At 37.2% G+C, this 25,134-nt stretch overlaps 1 protein-coding gene across 3 annotated transcripts in view; it reads left to right on the forward strand.

The window, feature by feature from the left end:
• Itsn2 (intersectin 2) overlaps positions 1-25,134 on the forward strand; it is a 115,594-nt gene that overhangs the window by 12,345 nt on the left and 78,115 nt on the right. For 2 of the 3 annotated variants that reach the window (XM_090337359.1, XM_090337360.1), the window contains exons 2-9: positions 2,164-2,227; positions 10,901-10,993; positions 12,853-12,916; positions 15,418-15,581; positions 16,487-16,690; positions 16,807-16,903; positions 17,912-18,051; positions 23,800-23,863. In XM_090337359.1, coding sequence (XP_090193485.1) covers positions 2,197-2,227; positions 10,901-10,993; positions 12,853-12,916; positions 15,418-15,581; positions 16,487-16,690; positions 16,807-16,903; positions 17,912-18,051; positions 23,800-23,863 — 857 coding nt within the window. In that variant the 5' untranslated portion in view covers positions 2,164-2,196. Of the gene's footprint in view, positions 1-2,157; positions 2,228-10,900; positions 10,994-12,852; positions 12,917-15,417; positions 15,582-16,486; positions 16,691-16,806; positions 16,904-17,911; positions 18,052-23,799; positions 23,864-25,134 lie in introns of those variants that run through there. The other variant, XM_090337361.1, reaches the window with a different exon arrangement.

The following is a 25,134-nucleotide window of genomic DNA, read 5'->3' on the forward strand; positions in this document are numbered from 1 at the left end:
TAATTGGAGGTAAAAGTTTGGCTTTTAATGATGATCCTCATTTCTCAGCCTCCTGAGTACCTAGAATTGCAGGTATGAATCACCAGTACCCAGCACTGTCCTAGGATTACAGGTGTAATCCAGCTTGTATTGGTAAATAATCTATCTATGGTTTGTGTTTATATATATATAAATAAATGCTTTGGAAGGTTCCCTCTAGCTCAGATCCATGGTATTTCCATGTTTCCTCTCCTCTGTACCTATAGAATACTTCCACTTAGAGAACTTTCTTTGCCATATTCTATTTCACCTGTACTTACCTCATTAAACTATACAGTGCTGGGTACTGGTGATTCATACCTGCAATTCTAGGTACTCAGGAGGCTGAGAAATGAGGATCATCATTAAAAGCCAAACTTTTACCTCCAATTAACCACCAGAAAACTGTAAGTGGTGCTGTGGCTCAAGTGAACTCATGGGGCAATGTGCTATCCTTCTGGCTTTTTTTTTTTTTTTTTGGTACGTAATTACTTTTTTGTATTGTCTTGTTGCTGTGGAACCCAATCCTCAGATCTCAGCCTCCAGAGTATTTAGAATTGCAGGTATGAGTTACCAGTGCCCCACTGAATTTTGAATTTATTCACAGTCTAGAAATGAATTTAGGTTTAAAAGAACAACTGCTTTTGCTAATCCTAGATTATGCAAGCTGTTGAATACACACTGTGTCAGGTAATACACTGGATTATGATTAATACTTAATGGTACTGCAAAGTATTTTCATGGGTAAGGAATCTGAGATTAGGGAAGTTTTAGATAACTTTTCCACTGTCAAGCTAGGAAAATAGCTGAGTGGATATGAACCCAGACTGTTAATCTTCTTCTCCATTAGCTCATAGCACTGTCTAGTGTATTATGTTTATATTTTAACGTTTGTGTGTGCATGCGTGTGTGTGAGATGCTGGAAGTCAAACCCAGTGCCTCATGTAGCTAAGAACATGCTTTATCATTGAGTTCCCCAGGCCTTTTTAGATAGTTTTTTTTGTTTGTTTGTTTTAGCTTAGAAAGTTTAGTTGAACAGTTACATTGTGTTTTAGATAGATAAATGTTTATTTGGGGATTCTCTGATTTTTTTTTTTTTTTGCTAGTGTTGGCTTGAACTCGAGGCCTGTGTACTGTCCTTGGGCTTCCTCAAGGCTAGAGCTCTACCATTTGAGCCACAGCACTGCTTCTGGCTTTTTCTACATATGTGGCACCAATGAAATGAACCCAGGTCTTCGTGCATGCTAGGCAAGCACTCTACACTAGGCCAAACTCCTGGCCCAGCATTATGATGTTTCATGTACTTGATTTGAACCATTGATTTTTTTTCAAGTCAGTTCTTTAATTAAGGCTTTCTTGCTCAGGGTTAGAACTCTACAATTTGAGCCATGCCTGTAGTAGGGCTCTTTGTTGGCTAATTGGAGATGGAATATTGGAGTCTTTTCTGCCCAGGATGGTTTTGAACCTCAAGCCTTCAGATATAGCCCTCTGAGGAGCTACAATTGCAGACATAAAAGACAAGCACTCAGTTTTCAGATAAGTTTTTACCTAGTTATAGCAACACTTCTTTTCTCCTAAGTTGATTTCTATATAAATGCGAGTTTGGGTCAAGAGTTTCTTTATTCAGTTATTTTCTGTGAAATATGGATTGTTTCCTTTAATTAGTTGGACATTAAAGGCAAGAATTTTACCAAACAAATTCATTCCTTTCCCCAAATGTAAATTTTGCCAGTGCAGCAGAAGCTCTGCATTGTTTTCTGTTAGAAGTGAGTTGTTGAGCCAGGTGTGGTTACTCACACCTGTAATCCTAGCTACTCAGGAGGCTGAGATCTGAGGATGGTGGTTCAAAGCCAGCCCGGGCACTAAAGAACGTGAGACTCTTGGCTGTGGCCCCAGGGGTAGGGCCGTAGCCATGACCTGAAGAGCTCAGGGACAATGCCCAGGTCCAGGTGTAGGGCAGTAGTCTTGTGTTGAAGAGCTCAGGGGCGTCACCCAGGCCTAGAGTTCAAGCCCCATAACCTACCCCCCCAAAAAAAGTGAGTTGTTGAAAGGGACAGACATTCCTACTCCTTAGCTAAAGTCACTAAGTTAAACAGTCATGTTGCCCTTGTTATATTATTAATGAGTCATATTTTCATGTTACAGATGGCTGAAAGCTAGCAAGGAAAATTCTGGACTATGATGGCTCAGTTTCCCACAGCTATGAATGGTAAGCAAGTTTATGCTTGTGGCAGGATAAGAAAGATATATTTTTTCTTATGATAGTGGTTCAGAATGTTTTTCTAGATACTTTTCTTAACCTTATAAATGCAAAACTTAAAGTATTCTTGTTGAAAATACTGAGAATGTATTTCAGAACACAGCATGTATAGCTCTTGTTAAAATACTATGTAGTGATCCCACATCTCGATGTAAATAGGCTATGCAATATTTTCTGAAATATGTATTTGTCATTAAAAGATAAGCATAATGTAAAGGTATGTTATGTTTTATGAATATGACTAAAAGACAGAGTGCTGTTAAGTGGATATTAGAGATTCTGGTAGCATAGGACAATTCAGATTCACTGAATAGTGCACATAGAAGAGAACTTTTCTCTTTTTTTTTTTTTTTTTTTTTGCCAGTCCTGGGCTTGAGCTCAGGGCCTGAGCACTGTCCTTGGATTTTCTCAAGGCTAGAGCTCTACCACTTGAGCCTCAGCACCACTTCCGGCTTTTTTCTATGTATGTGGTACCGAGGAATCGAACCCAGGTCTTCATGCATGCTAGGCAAGCACTTTAACCACTAGGCCAAACTCCCAGCCGAGAACTTTTCTCTTTAAAGAGAATTAAGTATGTCTACTTATATCCTTGTTTAAACTGAAATATTTATTTATTTGCCAGTCCTGGGCTTGAGCTCAGGGCCTGAGCACTGTCCTTGGACTTTCTCAAGGCTAGAGCTCTACCACTTGAGCCTCACTTCTGGCTCAGGTCTTTGTGCATGCTAGGCAAGCACTCTACCACTAGGCCAAACTCCTGGCCCCCCCCTTTTTTTTTTTGAGAATGTTGAGAGTACAGAGAGGGTTAAGAGCATTAGGTTAGTTGAGAGGGTTCTGAGGGTTGAGTGGGTTAAGAGGTTTGAGAGGGTTGAAAAAGGTGATAGTTTAAACTTTTTTAACATTTAAGTTGAAAACAATAACATGAACTAACAGTTTTCTTTTGTTCCAATACTGAGTATTGAACTCAGGGATTCATATTCTGCCTTAGCATTTTTACTGATTAAAAAAAAAAGCTTAAAATAGGCATATTGTGGCTAAAGCATGCACTTAGGCAGGAAGCTGCACCCTCTCTTATAAAAGAACTGGAGGAAGTAGAGTCTGGGGCTCCAGTGGGAGGGAAGGGAGTGATATTGATCAAAATTCATTGTACTTATAGATTGACATGTTCTTTATACAACTGAAAATAATAAAAATATGGTTTTTTTAAAAAATGAATTGGGTTTAGGGAAGTCTATGATATCACTAATATATCATACTCTATTGCTACAGTTTGAATTTCACAAAAAAACAATAGCACTTGGGCTGGGAGTTTGGCCTAGTGATAGAGTGCTTGCCTAGCATGCACGAAGACCTAGGCTTGATTCCTCCATACCACATACATAGAAAAAATGCCAGAAGTGGTGTGCTGTAGCTCAAGTGGTAGAGCTCTAGCCTTGAGAAAGCCCAAGGACAGTGCTCAGGCCCTGAGTTCCAAGCCCCAGGACTGGCAAAAAAATAGAAATAAAAATAAACAAAAAGATAACAAGAAGAGAAAGCGCTGGAGGCATGGCTCATTCTTAAGAGTGTCTGACTACGAAGCTTGAGGCTCTGACCTTAAATCCTAGCACTGCAAACTTGCAGAAAAGTGTTCTTTCGTAGTTTAGCTGTTAGACTTTGTTTTTGTTTTCATTTTGTGATCCATTTAGAGTTTTTTTTGTGTATGGTACAACAAGGTTCTTTTTCTTTTCTATATGGTATCTGGTTCTTTTAGCACTGTTGTTTGAAAAGACTATCCTTTCCTCATTGAGTTTTTTTTTTTGGTATTATTGAAAATCAACAGTGTATTTGTTGTTCTGTTTGTTTTATCCTCAAAGCAGATAATTTAAGATTTACTTTAAGCCTAAGTAGATTTTAACATTATATACCATCTTAGGCAATTATTTCATATCTCTACCTTTCTTTTCTCCTTTAAATTATAATGATAATAGTTGTTTCATAAGATTTTGACATGACTTAATTGAAGCAATGCATGTAAAGTTCCTGAAAAATGCTAAAGTTGGGGCCAGGAGTTTGGTCTGGTGGTAGAGTGCTTGTCTAGCATGCACGAAGGCCCAGATTCAATTCCTCAGTACTACATACACAGAAAAAAGCCAGAAGTGGTGCTGAGGCTCAAGTGGTGGAGCTCTAGCCTTGAGAAAGTCCAAAGACAATGCTCAGGCCCTGAGCTCAAGCCCAGGACTGGCAAAAAAAAAAAAAAAACCCTGCTAAAATTGGTTAAATATTGTTATTTTGCCAGTCTAATAGATAAAGAGGATATTGAGTTTAATTTTTGTATATTATGTATTATAATCTCTACAACAATAGTTAGATAATATTTTAGTTTATAGATAACTAAAGTACAGAAAACATATTTTAGCTATATATATTGGGAGATTTGTATAGCACACAGGATTAATGTGGAGTCAGGTGACCTGGGCTCTGACCTCAGCCCTGCCACTTCTTAATTGTGTGAGCTTGGATGAGTAACTTTACCATCATTGGTTTTAGTTTCTTTCTTTCTTTTTTTGACTGGTTGTAGGACTTGAACTCTGAGCCTGGGCATTGTCCCTGAGCTCTTAAGATCAAGCTTACTGCTCTACCCTGGAGCTACAATGCCACTTCTGTTTTTCTGGTGATTAATTACAGATAAGAGTCTTTTTAGTGCCCGGACTGGTTTTGATCCGTGATTTTCAGATCTCATCCTCCTAAGTAGCTTGGATTACTGGCGTGAGCATGTAACATTGATTTTTATATCATATTTCAAATGTCTTGTTGAACAAGTATTCAAGAAGGGAATGTCTATATGTAATCACTGGCACATAGATTTTAGAACATAATTAAAATTAAGCTGACAGTTTGTATGTCATAGATAAATAACAATCTATATAATATGTCTATAGTATATACCATCATGGATTTTTATGTCTGTGTAGTTATGTTATTATCTCCAAGACTATGTCCATAATCTTGTATTCCCGAATATTGAGTCATCGTTCTTGTACTGTTTGGATCTAATATTCATATATCAAGGAGACTATGGACCTTTTGTTCCTTTGGTCTTGACTTATCTCACTCCGCGTGATTCGCTCTAGGTTCATCCACTTCCCAGTGAATGTCATTATTTTATCTTGTCTCTTGGCTATGTAGAATTCTATTATATATATGTACCACATTTTTTTGTATCCATTCATCTGGAGTAGGGCATCTGGGTTGTTTTTGTTGCTTGGCTATTGTGAATAGTGCAGTGATGAACATGGCTGAGCAGGTGTCCTTATCATATCCTGGGTTATGATGTTCAGAATAGATGCCCAGGAGTGGTATGGCCGGATTGTAGGGAAGGTCTATTTTCAGGGTTTTTTTTTTTTTTTTTTTTTTTTTTTTTTGGTGCCAGTCCTGGGCTTGAGCTCAGGGCGTGAGCACTGTCCTTGGGCTTTCTCAAGGCTAGCTTTCTGTCTCTTGAGCCACAGCATCATTTCTAGTTTCTTTTCTATGTATGTGGTAGCAAGGAATTGAACCCAGGTCTTCGTGCTTGCTAGGCAAGCACGCTACCATTAAGCCAAACTCTCGACCCCTATGTTCAGTTTTTTAAGAAACCTCCAAACTGCCTTCCAGAGTGGCTGTACTAGTTTACATTCCCACCAGCAGTGCATCAGGGTTCCTCTTTCTCCACAACCCTGCCAGCATTTGTCCTTGTCTGAGTTCAGAATATTGGTCATTCTAATTGGAGTAAGGTGTTTTTATTTGCATTTCCTGTATGACCAGGGATGATGAGCATTTTCTCTCTTTTTTTTTTTTTTTTGCCATTTTGACCTCTTCTTTTGATAAGTCTCTCTTTAGTTCCCTTACCCATTTAGTGATTGGTTTGTTGGGTTTTGGGGGGATTAGTTTCTTGAGTTCCCTGTAAATACTGGATGTTAAGCATTTGTCTCATGTATTATCGGTAAATATCTTTTCCCAGTTGTGAATGTTAAACAAGCCTTGTTCTAGGGGATGAAGCCTACTTGATCATAGTGTATAATTTTAAAAATTTGTTTCTGGATTCTGTTGACTAGTATTTTATTGAGGAGCTTTGCATCTGTGTTCATTAGAGAGATTGGTCTGTAGTTCTCTTTTTTTTGTTGAGTCTTTCCCTGGTTTGGGTATGAGTGTGATATTAGCTTCATAAAATGAGTTCAGTATGATTTCTTCTGCTTCTATTTCTGAGAAGAGTTTCAAGAATATAGGTATTAATTCATCTGTAAAAGTCTTGTAGAATTCCAGGGACTGGGAGTTTAGCCTAGTGGTAGAGTACTTGTCTTGCATGTATGAAGACTTGGGTTTGATTCCTCAGTACCACATACATAGAAAAGCCAGAAATGGTGCTGTGGCTCAAGTGGTAGAGCTCTAGTCTTGAAAAAGCCCAAGGACAATGCTCAGGCACTGAACTAAAAGCCCAGGACTGGCAAAAAAGAAAGAAAGAAAGAAAAAGCCTTGTAGAATTTCGTAGTGAAACTGTCAAGACCTGGGCTCTTTTTGGTTGGCATGTCTCTGATTGCTTCCATATCTCATTGTATGAAATTAGTTTGTTCTGCAGCGAAGATATGGAACCAACCCAGATGCCCCTCAGTAGATGATTGGATCAAAAAGATGTGGTATTTATACACAATGGAATTCTATGCTGCCATCAGAAAGAACGACATCACCCCATTTGTAAGGAAATGGAAGACTTGGAAAAATATTAAGTGAAGTAAGCCAAACCCAAAGGAATATAGGCTCAATGGTTTCCCTCATTTGTAATAATTAGTACAAACCTAGAACAGTCCTAGCAGAGGATTACAATAGCTCAAAACCTAGATACATAAGATCATATAGGATGAGATTGAATGAAAGGATCTCCAGGATATGGAAACAAGAGCTTTATCATGTGTGATTGTTGTTCTTAATGTACTATGTTATTTCTCTTCTCTTTGGTTGCCCTTGGTTAATTTCATATTGTTACTGTATCTGACTTTGTTATCTGGCATATTGTATTTATGTTTATTTTTTTATTTGAAATAGGAAAGGGAAGGGGTGAAAACAAGATGAGTAGGAGAGGGTGGGGGAGAGAAATGAGGACAAAAACATGAGACGAGGTATCAGTGTGTGAGAAGTAATGCACCTACTATCTGGCAAATATAACTGTAACTCCATTATATATTACAATAAAATAAAGAAATAAAATGAAAAAAATTGGTTTGTTGAGTTGACTTATCTCATCTTGCTTCAATGTGGGTAGCCTATGTTTATTTTAAAAAATTATCCATTTCTGCTAAATTTTACTGTTTCTTTGAATATAGGCCCTGGAAGTACTTATTCACAATGGACTGAATTTCTTGAATGTCAGTCATGATTGTTCCCCTAGGATCTCTAATCTTGTTTCTTTAAGTCTCCCCTCTCTTTTTGATAAATCTTGCCAGGGGTCTGTCTGACTCTTTCAAAGAACCAACTTTTTGGCTTATTAATTTTATGTATAGTAGATCTTATTTCAATCTCTGATATTTCCAATTTTATTTATTTTTGTTATTTCTGTCCTTTTAGTTGTTTTAGAGTTAACTTTTTCTTGCTCATCTAGGTGCTTCAATTGCTTCTTTAAGTTGTTTACATGAGCTTCTTCTGTCTTTTTAATGTGGGCTCCAAGTGCAATAAATTTGCCCCTTAAGAGTGTTTTTGCTGTGTCCCATAAGCTCCTTTGTGATGTATCTTGTCATTACATTCAAGAAAGTTTTGAATTTTTTCTTTGATTTGTTCTGTAACCTAGGATTTATTCAGAAGTATGTTATTCAGCTTCCAAGTGTTTGAATATTTTTTTACCCTTTACTATGTTGTTTAGAACTAGTCCGATTCCACTGTGATCAGATAGAATGCAGGGGATTATATCAGTCTTCTTGTATCTGCTTAAGTTCTTTGTGTGAACTATTATATGATCTATTTTGGATTATGTTCCTTGGGCTGCTGAGAAAAATGTATAATGTTTTGCTGTTGGGTGGAAGACTCTGTATGTGTGTTAAGCCCAGCTGGGCTATGGTGTCCTTTAACTTAGAGGTATCTTTGCTTATCTTTTGCTGAGTTGATCTGTCTTTTGGTGAGATGTTGTATTGAAGTCTTCCATTATGACTGTGTTTGAGTCTATCTTGTCCTGTAACTCTGAGAGTTTGCGTGACATACTTAGGTGCTCCCATGTTGGGGGAGTGAATGTTTATAACTGTAATATTCTGGTTATGAATTGACTAATAAGTAGTGACCAGGTTTTAGTTTTTTTAATCTATAAATCTGGGACAGTAATAGTACCTTATAGAGTGGTGGCAAGAGGTTAATGTGTTAGGTCATTTAAAGTACCTGCCAAAGTAGTACCAGACCTCAGTAAAAGTCAGCTATTTTCATCTTATTTTTTGGCTGGTGGTGGGGCTTGAACTGAGGGTTTGGGCACTGTCTCTGAGCTTTTTGCTCAAGGCTAGCACTCTCACTTTGAGCTATATAATGCCGCTTCTGGTTTTCTGGTACTTAATTGGTGATACAGATTTTCTTGCCCCAGTTGGCTTTAAACTGGGATCCTTAGATCCCAGCCTTCTGAGTAGCTAGGATTACAGGCGTGAGCCACTGGTGCCCAGCTACTCTCATCTTTGTTATCCTTTGTTTTGTCATTTTTCCTATTTTTCCAAAATCATAAAGTGCTAACTCAGTTATGTAACTATACTACTTGCTTAGTCACAGGAGTCCTGACAAGTTTATTTTTTAATAATCTGATAAACCAAGTAGAGTTTTACTAAATATATGGTGTTTACTTAGAAAGAGTATAAGTTTGGCTATTTTAGGTTCTTAGATCTTCAGTACATCTGTTTCTTTATTTGTAACTCTACTTTTAAAGCTTCTCTTTAGCTGGGCACCAGTGCTCACACCTGAATCCTAGCTACTCAGGCTGAGATCAGAGGATCACAGTTCAAAGCCATCCCAGGCACTGAAAAGTCTGTGATACTCTTATCACCAGTTAATCACAGAAAAAGGTGGAAATAGTTGCTCAAGTGGTAGGGTGCTTGAGTAAAAAGGAGCCCAGGGACAGTGTCCATGCCCTAAGTTCAAGCCTCAGGACCAGGAAAAAAATAGCTTCTCTTTAAGAGAAGATGTTTATAGATTTTTACCAAAATATATATAGTCATTTAGGGCTAAGAGGAATTAATTAAATCTAGTATTTAAAATTATAGGACAAGCTGTGAGACTTTTTTTTTTTTTTTTTTTTTTTGCCAGTCCTGGGGTTTGAATTCAGGGCCTGGGAACTGTCTTTGGGCTTTCTCAAGGCTAGAGCCTTACCACTTGAACTACAACACAACTACTTCTTTTTCTATGTATGTGGTACCAAAAACTGAACCCCCCCCCCCCCCCCCCCCCCGGTCTTTGTGCATGCTAGGCAAGCACCTTACCACTAGGCCAAACTCCCAGCCAACACTCTTGTCTCCAATTAACTGTCAAGAAACCAGACATAAAGGTGTGGCTTAGGTAGTAGAGAACCAGTTTGAAGCAAAAAAGCTGAAGGGCAACTCCTAGGCCCCGAGTTCAGGCACATTAAAAATAAAAATAATTATTTCAGAAAGACCTCAGAGAGATAGTATAACTCTATGTGAATAATAGTTAAAAAAAAATAAGGGATAATGGTATTTCCTCAAGTTCTCATCCTTTTTTCCCCCCTAGTTTCTTCTTCTTTAATCCAGACATCTGTTCCACTATCACTTTTAAGTGTTTGCCCTGTGCTGCTACTCAGCATAGAAAGGTAAACACACAAAGCCCCTGCCCTGCAGGCTCACAGTGTGGTAGAGCAGATGTACAGAAAACAATTACAGCATCTTCTTAAGTGCCCTTTGAACAAGCATGAAGAAGTCTCTTGAGAATCTGGCAAGAGAAGTAAGACCTCCTGGGAAAAGTGATATATATCTCCCAGAGAAGCTCTGTGGTTGCTAGTTTTCCTAGACAACCAAACCCAAGATTTGATCCCTAGCACTGGGGAAAAAAAATTACCCTTTCTAGTAAATTCCAGCCTACCCATAGTTTTTCATTTCCTTATGCTCACATGATAGTAGCTAGTGAATGGTTCTTCAGGGTACCTAGAACATCTGGTTCCTTCCTTGAGTTCTCATACCATGAAGTTTCTGTGTGAATGTAGTGTCTTACACTGCCTTTTAGCTCAAGGCTCAGTTTTAATCTTTCCTATAGTCATTCCTAATGCTTCTAACAGGATTAGCATAGCTTACTTGAATATTTCTTTTTAGGATTCTTTCATAGATGTACTCTGTAAGTGGTGGTATTTGTTTCTAGGTGTGAATTGTATGAAGGTAGGAATATTTCATTCATCTTTTTATTGCCAGCCTTTATGTAACTTGTTCTAGTGAGTGTTATATGGTTATTATACAGTAGGTATTAATTGAGTGAAAGAATGAAAAGCTGTAACACTGTGCTCTTTATATTTGATAGAGCTCTGTTTTCATAAATGCACACTTACGATTCATATTTGCATTTGACAATTGAGCCTACCTATCATGCACACACTCTTTGGAGCAGGTTCATGTACATGTTGCAACTTCTTTGTTTTTTATGTTTTAGGAGGGCCAAACATGTGGGCTATTACCTCTGAAGAACGGACTAAACATGATAAACAGTTTGATAATCTAAAGCCTTCAGGAGGTTTTATAACAGGTTTGTGTTTATAATTAGTTATATTTTGCCTGTAAAATAATTCTCTTTCATGTTTTAATATTAGTTTTAGTTTTAATCAGATTTGTTGGTTATCAAACACAATTCTAGAATTTAATTTTTTTTCTAGAACCAGATTTGTTGTTTTAGAGTTTGTATCTTCTCTTGAATTCTAAGTCAAGAGTTTCTGGTTATTAGCTATTATATTTAATAGAATGACTATAAATCATTTAATAGCATCGTAAGGTTTTTTTTTTTTTTTTTTTTGGGTGGGTCATGGGGCTTGAACTCGGCCTGGGTGCTGTCCCAGAGTTCTTTAGCTCAAGGCTACTCCCCTCCCCTGGGCTTGGGCATTTTCCTTGCACTCTTCTGCTCAAGGCTACCACCCTACCTTGAGCCAAGCCCCACTTCCTGTTTTCCAGAGTTTATTTGGAGATAAGAGTCTTAGGTCCTTATGTGCCTGGGCTGGCTTTGAACCTTGATCCTCAGATCTCAGCTTCCTGAGTAGCTGGGATTACGGGTGTGAGCCACCGCACCCTGCTAGTTTTTGGTTTATGTCTTATAGCAGATCCATTTCCTACAAAACAGTCTAAATTTTCCCCCTGAAATCTCTTTTGATACTATTAGCTCTGTCTTTTTGAGGTTATACCAAGCATTGATTGTTCATGCTAGCCTTTGTTTTGCAGAAAGACCACCAGAGCCAATTTTTTCCAATGAAACTTTTATTTTGGTACCAAAGCACCTTAGTGCTTATATATAGTAAGTTACAATAATAATAACTATATTGTTGTTCGAATTTGTACTGTATACCAGATGCTACGCTAGCATTATCTTATTTGGCTTCACATTAGGCCCTGTAAGGTAGCTACTATTGCTGTCTATATTTACAGATAGTAAAATTGAGGCTTTAAAGATGTTACGAAACTTGCACAACATTATAAAGATGGTTAATGTTGATAACTTTCATCATGAATTTTAAATCTATCCTCTTAACCATTATATTTTAAAGTTATTTGTACTCCTGCTATAAGAACTACTGTACTTACAGCACACGAGCATAGACCTGTTTCTATTGATGTCTTCTGTTGCCTCAGTATTTCAAGGATTATGTAGAATGCCAGGAAAAATACTATATGCTCTACTTTTTTTGTAGCAAACAGTGAAGCAAATTTATTCTTTGTTCCAATGAAAAATGTTGCCTTACTTTTTACATTTGTTTACTTACAAAGTCCATTCTGAAAAGTAACACAGGAAGAGGGGATATAGCAAAATATGTATAGCAGTATGAAGAGATCAGTGGAAGACTGTGTGTCCTAACATTTGACAAGTTTTTGTGGTAACATTTGACAGGTTTTTGTGTTTTTTTTTGTTTTGTGCTAGGACTTTGATTGGAACTCCTACTCTCTACCAGTAGAGCAATAGTTCTAATCTAGCATTTTGGAGATGGAGTCCTGGTTTCAAACTGTGATCCTCCTGGTCTTGGGTTCTTGAGTAGCTAGGATTACAGATGTGAGCCAATGGAACCTAGCCCTTGGAACTTACGATAAGCAGTCTCTCTAGAAAAGTGTTTTTAACTATGAGTTTTATTAATGGAACACTATCAAGTAAGACTCCTTGTTAGGAAAGATTTGAGAGGAATAGTCTAATCTTTTATCATTGATTAATACATACCTTCATTTATGACTTAAAATGCCCTAAAACATAAAATCTTATTGAAGTACCTTAGTCTTATATGTATATTTATACTTTAATTAGAATTAAAATTATAATAAGGTAACAGCATATGCCTATTATTCAGAGACATTAGAGTAATTTTATTTGCTAATGTGCAGCTTGTAATTTTTTGGTTTTGTTACCTTCAGGTGATCAAGCACGGACTTTTTTCTTACAGTCAGGTCTACCGGCTCCTGTGTTAGCAGAAATATGGTAAAAAAAAAATTTTTTTTTAAAACATAGACCTATGTAGATATCTGATGGTCTGTTGGTGTTCGTGTTTGTAATAGTGTTAACATGAAACAATTTTTAGTTGTACTCTGTTGCTAAAGTTAAGAATATTTTGGAGCTGGGCACCAGTGGCTCATGCCTGTAATCAGTCCTAGCTACTCAGGGGGCTGAGATGTGAGGATCGAGAGTCAAAACCAGCCTGGGCACAAAAGTCTGTGAAATTCTTTATCTCCAGCTAACTACCAGAAAACTAGAAGTGGCACTGTGGTGCAACTGGTAGAGGAGTAGCCTTGAGCTGAAAAGCTCAGGGATAGTGCCCAGGCTCAGAGTTCAAGCCCCATATAAAAAATTATGTGTATGTATGTATGTATATATATATATGTATATGTGTGTATATATATATATATATATATGTTTCTACAGCTTGTTGGAAAATAAATTGAGCAAATGATTAACAATAATTGGGACTTTGTTCTGTGGGACAATTAGTTTCAATAAATTTTTGCTTTTTTTCTCCATATTTTTATTAGCATTAATCCATTGTATCAAGGGAGTTTCATTTGATATGTCCATGCATGTATAGAATGTACTTTGATTAGTTACTGTCCCTTATACTTCCTCCCTCCTTTCCAACCCAGTCTTTTTTTTTTTTTGTGAAGTAATGCACCTTTTATTTGGTGAATATAATATAATCCTTCTAGCAATTACAATAAAAATATATGAAAAAGAAAAATCTGGAGCAATAAAACACTATCAAAAGAAATTGCATGTTAAAGATATTTGAAGTTATATGCAGTAAGAGCAAAAATTGAAATGTTTTACAAAGAGGTAATCATTGCAAATTTCCCGGAATGAACAATTTGTGTTTAAATTAGAAACAAAACTGATTTTACTTTCTAGGAAAAAATATGTTTTAATTAAGTATATTAATTAAATCATTGACTAGTGGACATTGGTTAATTATTGACATACCATTTTTTAATATTTTTTATTGTAATTAATAAAAGGGTTACATGATATTTGCCAGATAGAAGGTGCATTAATTCACATACATTGATACCCTTTCACATGTCTTGGTACCCTTTACCTTCCCCCTAACCGCGCCCCCCCCCCCCCCCCGTCTTGGTTTTCCCCCCTTCCCTATCAAATTTCAAATGACCAAATACAAATAAATTCAATATATCAGATAACAAAGTGAGATACTGTAACAATATGAGATAACCAAGGGACAGCAAAGGAGATGAGCAAAGGAGTAAGCTTAATTGTCCCATTTTCACACATGTACCTAAAGTATTTGTACCATTTTTATATTCCTTCACCTTCTTTCTTCATCTTCCCTCCTTCTAGTAGTACCCACATGCCAATAGAAACTGTTTTATATTTTACATTCCTGTCATTCGTGTGTGTGTGTGTGTGTGTGTGTGTGTGTTTTGTGCCAATGAACTCAGGGCCTGGGTGTTGTCCCTGCACTTTTGTGTTCAAGGTTAGTACTAAAAATATATGAGCCACAGTTCCACTTTTGACTTTTTAGTTAATTGGAGATAAGAGTTTTATGGCTGCCTAGGCTGGCTTCAAACTATGATCCTCAGATCTCAGCCTTCTGAGTAGCTAGGATTAAAAGCATGAGCCACTGGTGCTTGGCTGTGACATTCATTTAATTTTTTCTTTTTTGCCAGTCATGGGACTTAAACTCTAGGCCTGAGCACTATCTTTGGACACTTTTTGCTCAAGGCTAGCGCTCTGCCACTTGAGCCACAGCACCACTTCTGGTTTTTTCTATGTAAGTGGTACTGAAGAATCGAACCCATGTCTTTGTGCATGCTAGGCGAGCACTCTACCATTAGGCTATGCTCCTGGCCCATCTTTCTTCTTTTTGCCAGTCCTGGGGCTTGATCTGATGGCCTGGCCATTGTTCCTGGGCTTTCTCAAGGCTAGTGCTCTACTACTTGAGCCATAGTACCAAGCATCACTTCTGGCCTTTTCTGTGTATGTGGTACAGAAGAATCATGCCCAGGGCTTTGTGCATATTAGGCAAGCACTCTACAACTAGGCCACACTCCCGGCCCACAGTTGTCTTTTTTGAAATATGTAACAACGCTTATCCCATATTTCTTCTTTGTAGAATATTCTTCTTTAGAGCATACATTCAATGTCAGACATGTGGCATACATTCAATAAATACCTGAAGAAAAGTTAACGAATTAAATTTAGAAAATATTCTTGAATGATTTCTTTTTAGCTATACTAGGAGAATTCTATTCATTGGTCTCCAGATTTTGTGTAAATAGTGTTTGTTTTACTTAGAGTCTATTTCTGGTCATTATCACTTAATGTGCTGGTTTTAGATTTTTGTTACTCATATTTATATGTATTTAATTTAGTGATGCTCTGTATGTAGAATTCTATGTACTTATTTTATTTTTTCAAACTGAACAGTAATACTGTTTCTTATCACCACCTGGCATATCTCATGCTTCTTTTAGGGCCTTATCAGATCTGAACAAAGATGGGAAAATGGACCAGCAAGAGTTTTCCATAGCTATGAAGCTCATCAAGCTAAAACTTCAAGGCCAACAGTTGCCTGTAGTTCTTCCTCCCATTATGAAACAACCCCCTATCTTCTCTCCATTAATTTCTGCTCGGTTTGGTATGTACTAAATAATTTAATAACCTGTGTAGGATAGTTCAGCTAGTTTAATAGACATAATACTTGGGATCAGAGAAGGATTTGCGAGCTTGAAGTGATAATCCTCAAACACAATTTTAATGTTTAAGATAAGAAATATTAAATTCAGTATCCTAGCTAAATTGTCTATTTGTACCAATTTTATAGTAACATTTTTGGTTTACATCTTTTTGTTCTGGCATGTTCCCCTGTTTGACGTATTTCCCAGGTGTGTAGTAAATTATATGTTCTCCCTCCTACTTTAAGGTACACCCAAACCTAAATAATATTCTTAATTTTTTTCTGTGATCTCATGGAAATAGAAAGTAGAATTGTGGTTACCAGGAGCTAGGATTACAGGTATGAGCTACTGGCACCTGGTTAAAGCATTCTACTTTTTAAGAAACTAATTAAATTGGAAATGGTAACTTCGTTTTAGACACTTTAGGGAAAGGGAATATTTTCATAGTTTATACAGGGCAGAATAGTAATGTTAAAAGTAGTAGTTGTTAGGTGCCAGTAGCTAACACCTGTAACTTTAGCTACTTAGGAGAATGAGATCTGAAGATCAAGATTTAAGCCTGAGCAGGACTTTTATCTCCAATTAACCACCCCAAAAAACCCAGAAGTAGTGCTATGGCTCAAAGAGGAAGAGCTCTAGCCTTGAGTGAAAAAGCTCAGGGACAGCCTCCAGCCCTGAGTTAAAAACAAAGACAAATAATAGTTTATTGTGTCCACTTCTGGTTCAAGCTACTTTAGTAAATATTTTAGAATATTTTTTCTTACGGTTGTTTCTATAATTGCTTACTATATTGTAACTTGATATTTAGCATGTGTTTTATAGTTGATTTGCTAGCACTGAAAAATGTGTTTTCTTTTATCTTCAGGGATGGGAAGTATGCCCAATCTGTCCATTCCACAGTCACTGCCTCCAGTTGCACCTATAACACCCCTGTCTTCTGCAACTTCAGGGACCAGTCTTCCTCCCTTAATGATGCCTGCTCCCCTAGTGCCTTCTGTTAGTACATCATCACTACCAAATGGAACCACCAGTCTTATTCAGCCTTTATCCATTCCCTATTCTTCTTCAAGTAAGTGTTTACTCAGTATTTCATATGAAGAACCGCTGTACTTGTTTTCAAGTAGATGTAGATTTTCTTCTTTGTGTTTAATGTGACTTTCTCCTACCCCTTTTTTCTTTTACTAGCATTGCCTCATACATCATCCTATAGTCTAATGATGGGCGGATTTGGTGGTGCTAGTATACAGAAGGCCCAGTCTCTGATTGACTTAGGATCTAGTAGGTATGATTCCTTAACACTTAAAACTTTTTGCACTTTAAATAAAGAGTATTTATTGAATAAGTTCTCGGCTTATTTAGATTTTACTTTGTAATGGCCAAATATAATTATTTAATTCACATAAACCAATTTTTTTTAATTTCAGAAATATTAAATGTCTGGCATTTTAGTTTTGAAAAAATATTTTATGCTAACTAAAAAATGTTCTCCTATGCTTAGTGTTTTTCCCCAAATCATGTAGTTTTCTTTTAAAAACAAAGTATGTGTGCTCACAGGTATTTATTTCTCAAAATGTCTGAATCATTGTTCATTATCCATTTCTTAAGTAAATACTGATGATTTAGGGTATCTTTTTAAATAAGCTTTAGAAAATACATAATCATCATTCATCTCATAGAAATCCTCATTGTACAGTGTGAACTTTTATTCAGCATAACATTCATATCAGAGCTTAACCACTCACTAATTTGGGTGTTTTATTTTTCTTAACCTTACTGAGTCATAGTTGTTTTGTTTTTTGTTTTGCCGGTCCTGGGGTTTGAACTCAGGGCCTGAGCACTGTGCTTGAGCTTTCTCAAGGCTAGAGCTCTACCACTTGAGCTACAGCACTACTTCCGGCTTTTTCTATACATGTGGTAGTGAGGACCCAAACCTGGACGTTCATGCATGCTAAGCAAACACTCTTACCATTAGGCCAAGCTGCTGGCCCCTGAGTCATAATTTATCCAACTAAAATATGGGGATAGTAATGTCTTTTGAGTTTGGTTGGAAGATTTAAATTGATATTTGTAAGCCCTCGCATATGGTGTATACTTAGTAAATTGTGATCTATTCTTTATGTAGTATTTGTGTTACTAAGAATAGTGATGATTGCTAGAATTTTAATTTTTGAAAAGTATCAAATACAAAATCCTTCACTGTCATTTTATATAAGATGGTTCTTAATTTTTTAATAAAGTTTAAGTATATTTTACTTAGTAAAAAAAAAATCTTTAAACTTTTTTGTTATAGCTCAACTTCTTCAACCGCTTCACTCACAGGGAACTCGCCCAAAACTGGAACCTCAGAATGGGCAGTTCCTCAGCCTTCAAGATTGAAATACCGGCAAAAATTTAATAGTCTTGACAAAAGCATGAGTGGATACCTCTCAGGTAAGCAGCAACAGGGTTCACCAGTGCGAGAAAGTTAGTCTTTTATGTGTAAACTGTCTTTGAAAAACTGTTATTTGAACTTGTACTTTACAGCCTATCTATACATCTTAAATGCAAGGAATTTAAAAGACATTTGATAAGTTATGTAAGAATTCAAAGATGGATTGATTTGATTGCTTTCTTTAAAGGTTACATGTGTATGCATGTATGCACACATTTGTGTGTGTGCGTGTGTGCCAATACTAGGGTTTGAACCATGCTCTCACTCAGCTTTTTTTGCTCAAAGCTGGGATGAACTTCTTAGAACTCATATTTTTTTTTCTTTTTTCAGCTTAACAAAAGTAGATAGAAAAGACATGTATAAAATGTTTCTATCCTAAATGTCTGTCAACAGAATAGATAAGTGAACTGTGACATATTTGTATAGCAAAATTCTTTAGAGCAATAAAAAACAATGAACATATATATATATATATATATATATATATATATATATAAAGCAATGTGAATGAATTTCACTGATCCTAATAAAGAAGGCCCGCACAAAGATACGTAGTTTTAAACTCACTTGTATAATTCTGAAGATTAGGAAATCTGATTAATGGTGAAAGAAATCAGAATACTGCAGTAACTGTTGTTGAGAGTGGCTCAGATATAAATTTTCTAAGGTGCTGGAAACATTCTTTTTTCTTATTCTTTTTTTTTTTTTCAAGCCCCCAGTTCTGGAGCTTGAACTCAGGGCCTGAGCACTATCCTTGGGCTTTTTCAAGGCCCAGTGCTCTACTACTTGTGCCACAGCACCACTTCTGCCTTTTTCTGTGTATGCAGTACCAAGGAATCAAACCCTGGTCTTTGTATATGCTAAGCAAGCACTCTTACCAGTAGGCCAAACTCCCAGCCCCAATGCTGGAAGCATTCTATGAATTGAATGTACAGTACATGTGTGCTTACCTATATAAATTAGGCATTACTCTTGAGAAAGTAGAGCTGTGGTTTAAGCAGTAGTGCACTGCTCTGAAGGAAAAGCCAAGCCAGCGCAAAAGGCCTTGAGTTTAAGCCCAGTACTGAAGAGCAGTGGATAGAAATTAGCTGAAAGGAAATGATCACTAGTGTCAATTTGTGTATGTCATGTTATATGAAGTTTTTCAGACAATGTTTTCCTGAGCCCTACAAGGATAAAGCCATATCTTTGTGTAGGAAAGGGCAGGATTTTCTTTTAAAAAGAAAAGTTACTGCTAGTGTCCTACAGCTGAGCATACACCTTAAGTAGATGAGGACAGGGCTGATGGAAACCTCTGTATTAATGTTTCGTTCAGTCAGTGAAGCAACTAGTGGTCTAGTTTTCTTCCTTTTGTTCTTCCTCCTCTCTTCTCCCCAAAACCTATAATCTAGGATTTATTTAGATCAGTTCATTGGTTCAGATATTTCTGAGTCTCATATCTTCTAGATATTCCCTTACACGGAAATATAGAGAGGAAAAAGACAGAATCTATATCCAAGAGCTAATGGTTATAGTTCACATAAGCACAGATTTTCATGGGTAGTTTAAAATAATCAGTATAGAAGAAGTGGTAACTGAGAATGTAGGAGAAACAAGATGATGTTTGAGCTTGATTTTAGAGTAGAAATCATAGACTCATAGAGAATCAGGGCCTTACAGCAGAAGAGGTAGATTACCTCAAGGATTGGCAAGAGTCTATGCTCAAGTGAGCTTTCCTTCTTCTTCTTCTTTTTTTTTTTTTTGTGCCAGTCCTGGAGCTTGGACTCAGGGCCTGAGCACTGTCCTTGGACTTTCTCAAGGCTAGAGCTCTACTGCTTGAGCCACAGCACAACTCCTGGCTTTTTTTCTATGTATATGAGGCATCGAACCCAGGTCTTCGTGCTTGCTAGGCAAGCACTCTACCACTAGGCCAAACTCCAGGCCTCAAGTGGGCTTTTCTTAGTAAAGTATTCCATTGGCTCTTGGAGACCTTTTATATTATTTATACTTTGCCTGCACTCAGAGTCCTCAAGCATCTGTTTTTTTTTTTCCCATATATTTTTTATTGTAATTAATAGAAGGGTTACATGATATTTGCCAGATAGATGATGCATTAATTCCCATACATTGATACCCTTTCACATGTCTTGGTCCCCATTTCCCTCCCCCCCACCCCCACCCCTCATCTTGTTTTCCCCCGTTCCCTATCCAATTTCAGATAACCAAATACAAATATATCCGATATATCAGGTAACAAAGTGAGATAGTGTAACAAAATGAGATAACCAAGGGATAGCAAAAGTGATGAGAGATAACATAGTACCTTAAGAATAACAATTATTCATTATATGGCTTATGTTTACATCATATTTTAAATGACAAGTTTAACAAACAAGTGTTCAAGGAGGGAATCTCTAATTACAATCTCTGGGACTTAGTATTTAGAACTTAATCAAAATTAGGCTAAGGGTTTGTATGTCATAGAAACATATCAATTTATGAAATAAAACATTATGTCTGTAGAGTCATAGGTTTTTATGTCTATATAGTTATGTTTGTATTTCCATTACCATGTCCATAGCTTTGGGTATGCAGTTATTGAGTCCTCGCTCTTGTACTCTTTGGATTTAATAGCCGCATATTTTTTTTTTTTTTTGCCAGTCCTGGGCTTGAGCTCAGGGCCTGAGCACTGTCCTTGGACTTTCTCAAGGCTAGAGCTCTACCACTTGAGCTTCAGCACCACTTCCAGCTTTTTTCTATGTATGTGGTACCGAGGAATTGAACCTGAGTCTTTGTGCATGCTAGGCAAGCACTCTACCAATAGGCCAAACTCTCTGCCCCTAATAGCCGCATATTAAGGATACCATGCGCCTTTTGTTCCTTGACTTGTCTCACTCAACATGACCCTTCTCTCTAGATTCATCCATTTCCCTGCGAATGCCATTATTTTATTTTGTCTGTTGGCTATCAAGCATCTGTTTTTAACCTTTCATATTTTTCTCCTCCTGTATGTCCTATTGCCTAATACTAAGTGGTAATCTTTAAGTTATCTTTGTCCAAAAGCTAAAATATTACTGAATTTTTTCCAGGTTAGAAATAGCCTTCTATTTCTCATGATTAGAAAAATTTTTTAATTCAGGGGCCTCCTCAAATCTCACTTCATATATGAAATCTAAAGAGTAATCAGTTTAGTGAAGCTGTAAGCTATTTCCAGTGTTTTTCTTGATATAATTTCTATTAAGTGGTCAAATTTAAAAAATAGAATGATTCCAGGCACCAGTTGCTCACATCTATAATCTTAGCTACTTAAGTAGACTGAGATCTACTAAGGATCATGGTTCAAAGACAGCCTGGGCAGGAAAGTCCACATCAGACTCTTAACTCCAAAAAGCCAGAGCTGGAGCTCTGGGGCTAAATGGTAGAGTGCTAGCTTTGATCATAAAAAGCTGAAAGCACACAGACCTTGAGTATAAGCCCCAGTGTGTGTGCACCCTCTGCCCCCCCACACACACCCAACACACACAGAGTAAGCCATACACTAGTTGCTTATGTCTATAATTCGAGCTGCTCAGGAGGTTGAGATCTGAGGATTGCATTTTAAGCCATTCCAGCCAGATAACTCCCAAGAGAGTCTTTATCTCCAAATAACCAGGAAAAAAAAATAGCCAAAACTGGAAGCTGTAGCTCAAGTGATACAATGTAGTCACAAGTAAAAAAGGCAAGCAAGAGCTCAATTTCTCGCCCCCCCCACAGTTCAAGTCTCAGTACCAGCATAGAAAAAGAAAAAACAATCATGTGAGAAAGATTTCAAAGTTGTAAAATACATACATCAAATACTTGGAGCTTTGATTAACAAGTAGTCTAACATATTTTTCTGGCTTAGTGGCAGGAGCTGTTGCTGAGGAAGATAGTACATACTCTGTAGTGTGCAGAGTTGTGTTGTATAGGCCCTAACTCAGGCTGTCTCCAGAGTAGAGACTGACTCTTCTGGTTCTCATGACCAGTCACCTAGAGATGAAGATAGAGTACCCACTTAACTAACAAGAAGATTATCCTTAGAGAAAAGCAGCATGATTTTTATCCATGGTCCATTAGTCCATAGACTAGCTGACCAAGAAGTCAGTGTGCCTCTGAAGCTGACAGGGATTTTTCTGCCCTGGAGTTTATATTCTTGGATAGTCTGTGGGTCTGTTTTGCTGGTATGACATTCCAGTTCAGTAAATGTATTACAAAAACATTTTTGATTACTACAGGAGAGGAAAGTTGAGCAGTTTACTACACATAGAAAACATTCAATTACTATTGCCAAATGCTATCACATAAATGCCTCTTGAACTTTAAATAGTGAAGAACCAGATTCTAACTTGATTCATTATTTTATCAAATACTTATTTTGAGTATCCATTTATTAGGTATTGGGTGTGCATTCATAAATTAAGCAGTGAAGTTTTTTTTAATCTTATTAGAATTTAGTAGTTTAATTGTGGAAGCGAACAGTAAAAAGCATACAAAAAAGTTATTATAATTCATGATATAAAAGAAGCAGGATATTGGATAATACTGTGGACAGAGAAAACTTTTCTAATAAAGTTACATTACATTGAGACTTACAGGGTGTGGAAGACCAGCTAAGTAGTAGCATAGACTTAAGACTGGATGGTAAATATGAGTGTATAGAAAGGGGGGAATCAAAGAAGACTTTTAGATTCTAGCTTGAGCCGCTAGATGGGTAGTGATGCCATTTGTAAAGAAAGAAAAACTGAGGGGAAATTATTTGAGACAAAAATTAGGAGGGGCAAACCTGGCTTGGAGGCTCATACATGTAATCCTAGCTACTCAGGAGGTTGAGATCTGAGGATAGTGGTACAAAGCCAGTTCAGGCACTAAAGCATGTGAAACTCTTTATCTCCAATTATCCACCAGAAAACTGGAAGTGGCACCATGGCTTAAGGGTTAGGGCAGTAGCCTTGAGCTGAAGAGCTTAGAAACAACACCCAGGCCCAGAGTTGAAGTGTCATGAATGTCAAAAAATAAAAATAAAAAAACAAAAGGCGCCAGGAGTGTAGCCTAGTGGTAGAGTGCTGGCCTAGCATACATGAGCCCTGGGTTCGATTCTCCGTACCACGTACTCAGAAAAAGCTGCAAGTGGTGCTGTGGTTCAAGTGGCAGGGCGCTAGCTTTAGCAAAATGTATCAAAGGACAGTATCCAGTCCCTGAGTTCAAGCCCCAGGACTGGCCAAAAAAAAAAAAAAAAAAAAAAAACTTGGAAAAAAAGACATGGATGAGGTGCCGGGAATGTGACTAAGAGGTAGAGTGCTTGCCTGGCATGCACAAAAGCCCTCAGTACCATATACACAGAAAAAGCTGCAAGTGGTACCATGGCTTAAGTGGTAGAGCTTTAGCCTTTAGAAAGCAAAAGGACAGTGAGCTCTAACCCAGGACTGGAAAAAAAAATAGAAAAAGGCTGAGAGCTTCCCATACTCTGTTGGGTGATCTCGTTCTGTACCTCAGCCACTTGTAGGTACTGATACCTTGTGAAAGAACACTGCAATTACTAATTCTAGATTGTGAACTTCTTGCAGTTAGAACTATGTTTGATTACTATTGAATACTCAGTGCCTCTGAGAATATAGTAAAATATTTCATGTTAAAAGTCACCAAGAAGTAGTAATATTATTTATAAGTTTGGGTTTATTTATATTGTTGGGGTTTGAATGATTTTTAAAAGGCTAAATTATTTTTTGTTAATGGTTTTTCCGTTCATTCAGGTTTTCAAGCTAGAAATGCCCTTCTTCAGTCAAATCTTTCTCAAACTCAGCTAGCTACTATTTGGTGAGTTTGTTCATTAATAGGATTTTTAACTATACCTCCTCTATTAAAAAATTCATCTGGGGGGGCGGGAGTTTGGCCTAGTGGTAGAGTGCTTGCCTACCATTCACAAAGGCCTGGGTTCGATTCCTCAGTACCACATACATAGAAAAAGCCAAAAGCGGTGTTGTGTCTCAAGTGGTAGAATTCTTGAGAAAGCCCAAGGACAGTGAGCTCAAGGCCCTGGCAAAAAAATAAAAAGGAGAGGGGCCGGGAGTTTGGCCTAGTGGTTAAAGTGTTTGCCTAGCATGCATGAAGACCTGGGTTCAATTCCTCGGTACCACATACATAGAAAAAAGCCGGAAGTGGTGCTGAGGCTCAAGTGGTAGAGCTCTAGCCTTGAGAAAGTCCAAGGACAGTGCTCAGGCCCTGAGCTCAAGCCCAGGACTGGCAAAAAAAAATAAATAAATAAATAAAAAGGAGAAACATAATTGCTTTTATAAAGTTTTGTTGAAACTACTCCATGAAAGTGGCCATTTGAAAGTTAATCACTTTGAAACCAAACACAATTGTATAAAATATCCTTCTTGATAATGTATCATTTAATTATACGTTATATGTATATGTAAAACTTAACTTTTCGTACTCGGGGCTTGAACTCCTGGCTTCATGCTTTCACGTGGCTTTTAATCTCATGGCTGGTGCTCTACCTTATCGAATCACTCCTCTACTCCAATGTTTTGTTAAGTGATTAGAAATGGAATCTTTTTTTTTTTTTTTTTTTTGCCAGTCCTGGGCTTGAGCTCAGGGCCTGAGCACTGTCCTTGGACTTTCTCAAGGCTAGAGCTCTACCGCTTGAGCCTCAGCACCATTTCTGGCTTTTATCTATGTATGTGGTACCGAGGAATCGAACCTGGGTCTTCATGCATGCTAGGCAAGCACTTTAACCACTAGGCCAAACTCCCGGCCCCTGGAAATGGAATCTTAACAAACTTTTTCTCTGCCTTCAAACTTCCATTCTCTAGGTCTCAGCCTCCTGAGTAGTTGAATTATAGGAGTGAACTACCAGTTTGGCTCAAACTGTATTTTATAAAATGACTTTTATAGAAAATAATAGAATATATAATTTCTAATATGTATGTAAATGTGTTTTGAGTGATGTCTTGAACATGAAGTAAGCCACTTTCTCAGAATAGGTATTTCCTATTCTGTCTCATAATTGTTATCTTCTTTTTTGGATTATGAAAATGAAGGGTAAAAATGAACTCAACTTTCTTGTGTATATTTACATTTCA

Source organism: Megascapheus bottae, chromosome 7 (genome assembly GCF_031878675.1).
Source record: "Megascapheus bottae isolate mThoBot1 chromosome 7, mThoBot2.hap1, whole genome shotgun sequence".
NCBI lineage: Eukaryota > Metazoa > Chordata > Mammalia > Rodentia > Geomyidae > Megascapheus > Megascapheus bottae.